Genomic DNA, 12152 nt, shown 5'->3' on the forward strand with positions numbered 1-12152 from the left:
AGGCTATGTGGGGTATAAAGCATACAGTCTTTGCAAGACAGTGAGGCCAAATGAGCGTTTTTTCCCCTACCTAGAGGCATTCCCAGCATCCTGATGCTGAAACAAAGCACTCGCATACTGGGGAAGCCGGTATCTAGCAGCAGCTACAGTGGGTGAGAAGTTGGTAGAGGTGGTGGTGGTGGTGAGCCATGCAGGGCGGGAGACCTGAGGGAAAGTCTGTCAGGGACCCCAAGTTTTTCTCCATAACATAAAGAGATGGGCAGAAGGAAAATTCCCCCCTTTTTGGCAGGACGCAGTTGTGTTTGCGTGTGACCCCTGGAACTGCTGTCGTCATCACCTTGCAGCCACGAGGGGAGCTTACTGACATGATGGAGACAGTCTCACAGAGAGGTGGGAAGCACTTGGGTCCTACGTGATGCTGTTGAGCCAACCCGGGGCCATCTTGCTTTTGGATGACTTCATATGTGGGAGGACGTGTGTTACTGATGAAGCCGCCTAGATGGATCCCAGCACATTCATCGTTCACTGGTAACTTATTAGACTCACCCAGGCCTTCCTATACTCGTAACTCCCTTCCTTCATCTAATAGGGTACTCATTCTAATCTTGTAAGGGTAAAAAAACGAAGTCTAACTGGGACTTTGTTGAAATGGTGCAGAAACTAGGAATAAACAAATGGTGAGTGAGGGCAGTGGTACCTTCTTCTTTTTGCTTCTTTTAATTTTTAAAAATGTTTTATTTATTTTTGAGAGAGAGAGAGAGAGAGAGAGAGAGAGACAGAGCGTGAGCAAGGGAAGGGCAGAGCGAGAGAGGGAGACACAGAATCCAAAGCAGGCTCCAGGCTCTGAGCTGTCAGCACAGAGCCCGACTCGGGGCTTGAACTCGTGAACCACAAGATCATGAGCTGAGCTGAAGTCAGGCACTCAACCAACTGAATCACCCAGGCGTCCCTAGACATCAGATATTTCTGACGTCAGAATAATGTTTATTAAATAATGTTTATTTTTTTGTGTGTGTGGGGGGGTGAGGGGCAGAGAGAGAGGGAGATAGAGGATCCAAAACAGGCTCTGCTCTATCAGCGCAGAGCTTGACGTGGGACTTGCACTCACAAATTGTGAGCGGAAACTGAGAGTCGGATACTTAACTGACTGGGCCACCCAGGAGCCCCAGTGGTAATTTCTTTGTGCACAGACGTAGCAGCCTCTACTTTTGCACTTCCTTCCTGTCCTTAGCTGTATATCTAGAATATAGATAACAGAAATCACCTACCAGACAAATGAGCTATCTCTTCCTTATAGATTTCCCTCTTATGTCTCAGGGTTAAGGTCAACTGTTGAGTAAAGTTACCAGTTCATCCTACAAACTGGTTAGTGTTTACCTACTTATAGGTAAACCATCCAAATGGGGCTCAGCTCCCGGACAAACAGTATCTGAAAATGATGATATAACTAGATACAGGTTATAGTAACGATGTAACTTATTTAGTACTCCTGCCCTATAAAAATGGCAGAGTAAATGTTGTTTTGTAGGAATGAATTGAAAACATCAGCAGAATTACTACTTTGGCCTTTTACATGCTTTGAGGGTGATCATTTTTTTTTCTTTGCCTATACTTAAAGGAACTTGTGTCTTCATGTTTTAAGTTGTATTATCCTGTTCTTGCACATTAGCCAATAACATTAAAAAAAAAAAAACTCAAAAAAAAGGAAGCAAGGACAATCGAATTTATAATAAATCCCAAAAGCTATGTTGCGGGTGAAGAACAGATATTTAAACCCCAAAACTAGTAATACTCACAAACTCCAGTTGCTGTTATATAGACCTCTGGTTTTTTTTAAATAACAATACAGTAAACAATAATAAGACACTAAAAAATATTTTTATACGCCAGAAAATAGTAGGAGAAAGTGTCGTATGGTACTTGACATTTTTTCTATATAAAAATTAAAAAAAAATTTTTTTTAACGTTTATTTATTTTTGAGACAGAGAGAGACAGAGCATGAACAGGGGAGGGTCAGAGAGAGGGACACACAGAATCTGAAACAGGCTCCAGGCTCTGAGGTGTCAGCACAGAGCCCGACGCGGGGCTCGAACTCACGGACTGCAAGATCATGACCTGAGCTGAAGTCGGATGCTTAACCGACTGAGCCACCCAGGCGCCCCTATATAAAAATTTTCAAACAGAAAAGTTAACAAGAATAGTATAATGAACACTCATGTACCTTTCACCAAGGCTCAACTTGTTAATATTGTGCTATTTTGGTTTAATCTATATAGGTATGCATTTTTCCCCCAAAATCATTTTAAAGTAAATTACAGACATCTTGATCAGTCATATTATATTTAGCCTTGATTTTCAATATCTGCTTTTCAAGTATTTTTTCATTCATGTTTTATAAAATCCTTTAAAAAAGATTAAAAAAAAAGAATTATTATGTTTATCCTGTTAAACAGCAAGACTTACAGGGGTGCCTGGGTGGCTCTGTCAGTTAAGTGTCTGACTTCTGCTCAGGTCATGATCTTGTGGTTTGCAAGCCTGAGCCTTGCATTGGGCTCTCTGCTGTCAGCGTGGAGCCTGCTTTGGATCCTCTGTCCCCCTCTCTCTCTGCCCCTCCCCTCTTGCTCTCTCTCTCTCTCAAAAATAAATAAACATTTAAAATAATGGGGCGCCTGGGTGGCTTGGTCGGTTAAGTGTCCGACTTTGGCTCAGGTCATGATCTCGCGGTCCGTGAGTTCGAGCCTCGTGTCTGGCTCTGTGCTGACCGCTCAGAGCCTGGAGCCTGTTTCAGATTCTGTGTCTCCCTCTCTCTCTGCCCCTCTCCTGTTCATGCTCTGTCTCTCTCTGTCTCAAAAATAAATAAATGTTAAAAAAAAATGCAAAAAAAAGCCAAGATTTACAGTGTAAGAGAAAAGAGATTTGATGTATTAATCAAAGGCATTAAACAAATCCCCTGAAATATTAACTCTACATTGCAGTCATTAGTATTCCTGATTTCTTTTTCCTTAAACAAATATATATATACTAGCTCTGTCCACTGTGAAGTTCAAGTAACCACAGGAAATAACACCATAGAAATAAACACTCAAGTAACTCTGGCTATGGTCTCCAAACGCCACACCCTCCTAAGAGACACCAAAACTCCTTGGAGGGATGGCTGATGCCAGGACTGAGGCGGGAAAGAACACAAGAAGGTGCTGGGAAATCTGGTTGTCCTTGATAGCAAGCAAATTCTACAAGACTAAAGAGGTCACACCCAAAGGACACAGGGGCTAACATGAAGAGTCTCAACAGTCACAGATGAGACAACCGGAGGATCAAAGAACATGACTGAAACTGAAACCCTGAATACCTAAAAACACATAGGTACTCAATGAAATGAAAAAGTGCCCTCCCCCATCCAAGCAATAAACAACAGATTACCACTGGAAGTACGTAGGGCATCAACTCCTTATTCTGAAAATGGCAATTATCTGAAAATGGCAATTAAAGAATTAAGCATTTACCCTGCTGTCTTTTCGGATCAAATTATATATTGGGATAATTAAATAAATAGCCCCAGTTGATAAAGTTTTGCTTTGCAGCTAATATACTTAGAATGCAGGAGATATTTAGAAACTCAGCATTCGGCTATTTCTAGTTAAACAGTGATTCAGGCAATCATGGAAACATTACATGAAAGGTGGATGTGGGTCTTTAAAATGAAAGGAACAGCTGTTGCCATGTGAATTCACTGATCCATCGTGGAGTCACCGTGAGACAATCAGATGGCATGTGTCCCCTGAAATGATGCTATATAAAGTGCACGGTATAGTTTATGCAGTATTCTCACCCCTGAAAGTTACAGTTAAGTTCTAGTTTGCAAGAAATACGGATGACAGAACAACTTAATACCATGAGGAGGCAGGCAGACAGATCCAGAATGTGTGACGTCCTGTATGACAACTAAGTTTTCTCAACAATCAAAGACAAGGTGGGGAAGGGAGGAAGGGACAGTGAAACAATATCCACCAACTATGCGTGTGGACTCGTTCACATCCTGACTTGAAAAAATCAACTGTAAAAAGACGGTGAGCTACTTGGACAAACATCTACGGATTAGGTAGGTGTTGGGGGGAACACCAGGGAATTGTTGCTATTAATTTTGTTAGAGGTGATGATGATGGCATTGTGACCATAGGAAAAAAAAAATGTCTATCTTCTTAAGAGAGGTGTATCAAAGTATGTGGGCGTGAAATGACCTGAGGCCTAGATTTTCTTAAAAAATGCTTCATACACATACAAGTTGTTAAGTGGGGATAGATGAAGCAAGTATAATAAAAAAGGCCTGATAATTAACTGGGCTTAGGAGTAGGCATATGGGGGTTCATGGCACTGTTCTTCATACTTCTGTGTAGTTTTGAAAATTTCATAACATTTTTTTTTAAAGATTAAAGTAGCTATCTTCAGAGACAGAATCTGAACAGACGTTGAAAACATTTATTTGCGTTACTGTCACTTAAAAACAAATGTGAAACTATTTTAAGTAGACTTCTCAAATAAGATGTTCTTACACACCCACATTCGTTTTTTTGTGTCTTTTGAGCATACCACTGCATATTTATTGTCAGCGAATTTCTACATTTTTGAAAGATATATTACCTGTTGTCAATAATCATTATACTGGAGGGTGGAATCCCCAAAACATCACAGCTCTGCAAAAGTTCTTTCTTACGAATCTCCCCTTGATTGTAGTAATTTCCTGGAGATAACAAATATACAGTGGTAGATTTAACACTGGAAATGTATCAGTTTACTCATTCTTATCTTGTTCTTTAAGGGACTTAAGCTGCCTGAAAAATGTGTGGTTAGGATAAAATGTTGAAGAAAATACACTAGGTTCACTCCAGTGAGACCACCAGCAGCCCAGTCTTTAGAAGTACCATTTGATCATTCCCCATCTCTGTTTCTATCTGTCTGTCCACCTGTCTATCTCTCTGCATTTCAGTTGCATGCTACAGGAAGTATGGCACATCGCCAAGACCACTGGCTTTGGAGTTAAGCAGATTTAAAATGAATTCTTCTATAACTGCTCAGAGTAAGTTAGGGACCTGGGAACGGTATTAGTTTGGCCCCTTTAAATGGATAGTACTCCAGTATCTGTTAAACATTTATTTAAAGGAGAGGCTCTTACTCCTAAGTATTGCAGGAAAATGTGCCCCTAGGGATCTTGACCACATCAGTGCCCCGAATAGCTTATGTAACCTTTATTTTCCCAACACGTGTAGTCTATTTCCTAAGAATGGTTCTGGTAAGTACAGCTTCCCTGTATCCTTACAAATCATATACAGGGAACTTTTGGTACCACTTAAACTGCATTTACGAGCAGTTGTCTAGCTAATGCACCCCTTAATTCAACTCTCCAGCAGATAATTGCATGTGTAATACGTGCCAGTTACCTAACTTTCCTGAGCCACAGTTTCCCCATCTGTAAAGTGGGGATGACGGTCATCTCTGGAGGCTTTCCTGAGGAGTACATGAGACCACACACATCCATCCAGTTCAGTACTGTTTTCTCTTTCCTCCACCTCTTTATCTTTACCCTCCCCCTCCTCTGCTTCCTTTCTTCCTGAATTACAATCATTTTCATTGTCCCAACCAAATGGCATTCCCTCTGGGAAGGCTTTCGTTCTTCCCCTGGCAAGGAATCATTTCCAGTGTTCTCACAAATATGAACTTTTCTCCATGACTGGATTATGAATTGCTAAATGTCATTGACCTTAAAAGTCAAAGTCTCATTCAACTTTGTGTCATCCTGGTGTCCTGCACCCTGCAGGCACTCATGAAGCACTGAACAGAGAGAGGCTTCGTGTGCTGGCCACATAATACAGAGAAAAACTCCCACGTGAGACCTTTCCACTTTGGCAGGGGGTTATTCCAGTGCTAGTTTTGAACTGTTTGAACCCAGGAAGGAGATAGTCATTACATTGTAGCCAACAAAGGGACTAGCCCTAAAAAGACTCCAGATAGTTTTGTGTTGTCCTCATCACAACTTTTTCTTTTTACTTTTTAAAAAAAAAGATAGAAGCTATAGTCAACCGGACGGTCGTTCTGTTTTAGGCTCCTCTCCAGTCTATCTACATACCCTCAACCATTTCATCTCCAGGTTCCTTGATCTTTGGTGATAAGGAGTCTAATGTACTCTAGTGGCATGATTCCTAAGTCCAGAGTCTGCATATCAGGCTCTCAGGATTGTGAGAAACTGCTTGGGATGGAGGCTAAGGAGTTTATTGCTTTGTGTTTGAATTAAGGAACTTAAAATAGGTTAGGGAGTTGAAGTCAGAGGTCATTTTAAATATTTTCCCCAAGTTTGGTGAACATGTAGGCACCTCAACAGAGTAAGTGTCTGAGATCTGGCAGCAGCTCTTAAGGACACACTCTGGAAGTGTGTTGAAGGGTGCCTGGGGGCCACAGTCGGTTAAGCATCTGACTTCGGCTCAGGTCATGATCTCACAGTGCGTGGGTTCCAGCCAGGTCGTGATCTAGTAATTTGTGAATTCGAGCCCCGCGTTGGGCTGTGCTGACAGCCCGGGGCCTGGAGCCTGCTTCGGATTCTGTGTCTCCTTCTCTCTCTGCCCCTCCCCCGCCTCCCCCACCTCTCAAAAATAACTAAACATTAACAACAACAACAGCAGCAGCAACAGCAACAACAACAACAACAACAACAACAACAACAACAAACTGTGTCCAAGTAGGGTAGGTGCACACTGGGATGCACAAGACTGTCTATTGGGGAGAGGAAAAGCTTTGCAACTTTTCCTCTTAATTTGTTTACCTTGTCCTTCATAAACATTAACTTTCGTTAATGTTTCATAATGTACACATTAATTCAGTGGTCCATGTACTTAATATAATTATAAATAAATATACATATAATGAGAGTATTTGCTCAAAAGTTTTTATCAGTAGGAAAATGTGACCCAAAAAGGAGATCATTGGAGATCATTATTCTAGAAAACAGAAAATCGGATTAATGTAGATTTGTTTACATAGAACTACACTGTGTGTGTGTGTGTGTGTGTGTGTGTGTGTGTGTGATAAGTTTATGGATAACTGTGCTTAGTGAAGTCTTCCATCTTGTGATAACTAGTATTTCTCAATAATTACTAGTAATCATAATGACATTTAATGGAAATTAAAGCCATTTTGTAAAGACCCACACTTATACACCACAGTGTATAAAAGTAAACATTTTTTTACTTTAAAATTAAAATTTAATTTACTCTAAGTAGGTAAAATACTTACACCATTAAAAATCAAAAGGAACAACATCATAAAAAGTCCCTCTTTCACTCCTTTAGTTACCCTACCTTGTAAATTTTAAGTTGTTAAAATGAGAAATGGATTGAGAATCGAAACATCATGGGTCCAATACTTTCTACTAACTGTATGAATACTGAGGAAATTCCTTAAGTTCCTGGGTTTCAAGAACACTAGTAAGGTTTTTTTCTTGAATACGACCAAGTTAACTTTAAAATAAATGTATTTGAAAGAAAAAAAGGTCAACATTTGCTCAACTGTAAAATGAAGGATTTTAGGTTCTTTCTGGCCAGTTAAGGTCTACCCAGGAAAACAGAAACCAAGCCAAATATTTACATCAGTAAGAATTTAATGAAAATAACTTAATACATAACTGGTGGAAGATCTGAGGACCAATCAGGGACCAGTGAAGTGGCCCAGAGATTAGTGACAGTAAGAAGAAACTAGTAACACTAGCAACACTAGGTTGGACAGATAAAAGGAGGGGGCAGTGTTCTTAGAACCCAAAGGCCTAGGTTCCCCAAAGGAAGTTGAAACCAAAAGAGCTAGACTCTCTTCCGTTAGAATGTGTCCATAGAATCAAGCTGGAGAAATCACGTTTTAAAAACGAAACTAGAATTGGGGTGCTTTGTGGCTCAAGTCTGTTAAGCGTCTGACTCTTGATCTCGGCTAAGTTTATATCTCAAGGTTCACGAGTTCGAACCCTACCTGGGGCTCTGCGGTGGCAGCATAGAACCTGCTTGGGAGGCTGTCTCCCCATCTCTCTGCCCCTCCCCCAGGCGCTCTTTCTCTCTCTCTCTCTCTCTCAAAGATGAATAAACATTAAAAAAAGTAAATAAACTTAAAAAAAAATGGTCAAATTACTTGAACAGAAAATGGTTTTCCAAAGATAGATGGCCAATAAGCACATGAAAAGATGCTCAATATCATTAGTCGTAAGAGAAATTAAGGCAAAACCACAATGAGGTATCATTTCATACCCACTAGGATGGCTATGGCAAAAACAAACTCAGCTTGTCTAATGTTGCTTTTTAACTATGAATAATTCTTCAACATTTTCCTTATTGAGATATATTTAGATCCAACCTCCAAAGTGTTAGTCTCATTTAACATTTTTCTTTCTGACCTTACACATTTGAGATTTCTTCAAAAAAAATTTTTTTTATGATTATTTGTTTTTGAGAGAGAGCGAGCGAGCAAGCAGGGAAGGGACAGAGAGAGAGGGAGACACAGATCTGAAGCAGGCTCCAGGCTCCGAGCTCTCAGCACAAGAGCCCTATGCAGGGCTCGAACTTGTGAAATGTGAGATCATGACCTGAGCTGACGTGTGACGCAGTCAGTTAAGCATCTGACTCTTGGTTTCAGCTTGGGTCATGACCTCATGGTTTGTTGAGTTTGAGTCCCCCAAAAAACAAACACAAAACTTACAGATGTAGATGAGGATGTGGAGAAAACACACCCTTGTGCATTGCTGGTGGGAACATAAAATGATACATCTGCCATGGAAAACAGGATGGCGATTCCTCAAAAATTTAAACATAGAATTAACATGTAACTCTGCAATTCTACTCCTAGGTATATTCTAAAACAACAACAACAACTGAAAACAGGGACTCAAACAGATAACTTATATACCTGTGCTCACAGCAGCATTATTCACAATAGCCAATTTTCCACAATAAAAAATATTTAAAAATTAGATTTGCAATGGGGCGCCTGGGTGGGTCAGTTGGTTAAGCATCCAACTTTGGGCTCAGGTCATGATATCACAGTTTGTGAGTTTGAACACTGCATTGGGCTCTCTGCTGTCAGTACAGAGCCTGCTTCGGATGCTCTGTCCCCTTTCTCTCTGACCCTCCCCTGCTCGTTCTTTCCCTCAAAATAAATAAACTTAAAAAAAATTAGATTTGCATTGAATAAAAAATATCTTTTAGTTACTAGTTATCACTGTAAAACAGAAATTATGTCTTTAAAACTGGTAGAGGGGTGCCTGGCTGGCTCAGTCAGTGGAACACGTAACTCTTGATCTTGGGGTTACGAGCCCCACGTTGGCTGTAGAGGTTACTTAAAAATAAAATCTTAAAAAAAATAAAACAAAACTGTAGAACAAGGTTGTTGGTTTTTTAAAAAAATTTTTTTTAATGTTTATTTTTTGAGACAGAGAGAGACAGCATGAATGGGGGAGGGGCAGAGAGAGAGGAAGACAAAAAAATAAAACTGTAGAACAAGTTTTTTTTTTAAATTTTTTTTTAATGTTTATTTATTTTTTGAGACAGAGAGAGACAGAACATGAATGGGGGAAGGGGCAGAGAGAGAGGGAGACACAGAATCGGAAGGAGGCTCCAGGCTCTGAGCCATCAGGCCAGAGCCTGACGCCGAGGCTCGAACTCACCAACCGTGAGATCGTGACCTGAGCTGAAGTCGGACGCTCAACTGACTGAGCTACCCAGGCGCCCCTGTAGAACAAGGTTTTAAAAGATCATTAAAAACAAAATATCAAGCGGCCAATATTGAGAAACACTGCCATACGCTATTATCAACCAATATACACTACTTGTAAGTACTGTATTTTTTTTTAAATTTATTCAAGTAGAGTTGATACACAACGTTACTTAGTTTCAGGCACAGTAAATACTGTATTTTCTGATTATTCCTAAAAGGAGTGCGTTAATATTGATTTTACTAAGGGAAATAACACTTTTTGTTAGTTTCTCTGATCTGTGACATACAGATATGTCCTCATTAACAGGGCCAATCATTTGGGAAACTTTTTCTGACTATCTAGGCATATTTGTATCACATGGAATTAGAAGTATGCACTGCATGAGAACAGAGTCCAACTCTTTGCAATGAGCAGTTGTAACAAGTATTTCCAATACTAAGCTCTTCAAGATGAATTGTTTTGTTGATTATTCCCATTCTACACCTCTATTAGATTAGCTCTCCTGCATTTTCTTTCTTCTTCTCTGATGTTTATTAGCATTTCTTTTATGATTTCTCATAGTTTACGCAAGTCCTTTAAAATTCTAACTTATTAAGTAAACAAAAGCTTGGAAAGTATGTAGCATTCTTTAATTAGGTAAATATTCAGCAAGACATAAACATTTTTATGGATGCTTATTATACACTGTTAAGTTCAAAATAGGGGTTGTGTATAAAGTTATCTGGCCTATAAATTCTAAGCTTAATTATAAAAAAGGTAAGCAAATATATGCTTAGAAATATATAAAATGCTCATAAATAGCTAACCTATCAGTGAACTCATCAGTGTCAACATTTATGAATAAGCATTGTTTTCAGTTAGTCCTTGGATGCCTATGTATTCTTTGGTTGGCATGATCATATGGAGATCCTATCAACCTAAACCTTAGAGAAAAGTACCTATTTCATTTATATATGTGTGTATTTATAATATAAAAATATGAAATTTTTATTTTATTTATTTTTATAAATTAGGACTGAAAATATATGTAACCTTTAAGTCATGTTCTGAAGTTCCTGTAACTCCCTTAAAGAAACAGAATTCATGTTTTTATTTATTTTATTTTTTTAAATTATTTAATTTTTTGTTTGATTTTTATTGAAATGTAATTGATGTATAACATTAGTTTCCAGTGTACACAGAACTCATATTTTTAAGTATTACTAATTTATTCCATTCTTAACAGGTTGCAGCTAATTAAAATCATGCTGTTTTAGAAATTTCAAATGTGGGGGTGCCTGGGTGTCTCAGTCGGTTAAGCGTCCAACTTCAGCTCAGGTCACGATCTCACATTTCACAAGTTCGAGCCCTGCATCGGGCTCTTGTGCTGAGAGCTCAGAGCCTGGAGCCTGCTTCAGATCTGTGTCTCCCTCTCTCTCTGTCCCTTCCCTGCTTGCTCTCTCTCTCTCTCTCTCTCTCTCAGAAATAAATAATCATTAAAAAAAATTAAAAAAAGAAATCTCAAATGTGTTAGGTCAGAAAGAAAAATGTTAAATGAGACTAACACTTTGGAGGTTGGATCTAAATATATCTCAATAAGGAAAATGTTGAAGAATTATTCATAGTTAAAAAGCAATATTAAAAATAACCTGATTAAGTTCTGTTTTAGGAAATAAAGTGAATCAGATGTCTGGAGAGACCTTCTTAGGACAGAATACCTGAGCACGTGAAATAAAAGGCAAACGTGGTTTAGAATGTATGGCTAAATTAGCAGGAAAGTAAGGGCTATCTTTGGAGGTCTTAAATAACAGGTAAGCACAAATCCAGACAGGTGGAGGGCACCTGAAGCCAGGGTGCCTTGAGGGTATCTGTCTATGGCTTAAAGTCAGAGGAGGAGATAAAGATTGGGCACAAATAAGGAGACCTCTACACAAAGACAGGACCTTTGAAAGGCAATGTTTACAACAGGGGAACTAGAAAAAAACTCACTCTAGACAGAGATGGTGACAGGTTTCTGTCAGACCTGCTTCTAGTGTAAAGGGAAATAATAAAAATGTCAACCCCTTGAGAATTGTTAACTACATGTTTGTCTTCACTTGGTGTGGCACATGGTGTTTTCCAAAAATAGCTACTGCAATATTTCCAGTCCCACATGCACTTAGAGAACCTTGCTGCTCTCTATCAACAGGTTGAGTCTATTTCTCTCCTTGAATCTGGACGGGACCTATGACTGTCCTGACAAACAGAACGTGGTGAAAGTGATACTGCCTGATTTCCAAGGCTAGACCATAAAAGGCAATGTGGCTATCCCCAGCACAGGCTCGCTCTCTCTCGGTTCTTGCCCAGGAACCCAGCTACCAGCTTGAGAAGAAGCCCAAGCCACACGGATTTACCATATGTTGCTGTTGTGGCCGATGGCCTTTGGGTTGGCCA

General features: G+C 39.5%; 1 protein-coding gene across 4 annotated transcripts in view; it reads right to left on the reverse strand.

The window, feature by feature from the left end:
* PIGL (phosphatidylinositol glycan anchor biosynthesis class L) overlaps window positions 1-12152 on the reverse strand; it is an 84816-nt gene that overhangs the window by 67082 nt on the left and 5582 nt on the right. For all 4 annotated transcript variants that reach the window (XR_003416619.2, XM_015079589.3, XM_015079588.3 and 1 more), the window contains exon 2: window positions 4640-4739. Coding sequence is in view for 3 of the 4 variants with exons in the window: in XM_015079589.3 (XP_014935075.1) it covers window positions 4640-4739 (100 nt within the window). In the remaining variant the exon portion in view is untranslated. The remainder of the gene's footprint in view (window positions 1-4639; window positions 4740-12152) is intronic.

The sequence above is a fragment of the Acinonyx jubatus genome, chromosome E1, assembly GCF_027475565.1.
Source record: "Acinonyx jubatus isolate Ajub_Pintada_27869175 chromosome E1, VMU_Ajub_asm_v1.0, whole genome shotgun sequence".
Classification (NCBI taxonomy): domain Eukaryota; kingdom Metazoa; phylum Chordata; class Mammalia; order Carnivora; family Felidae; genus Acinonyx; species Acinonyx jubatus.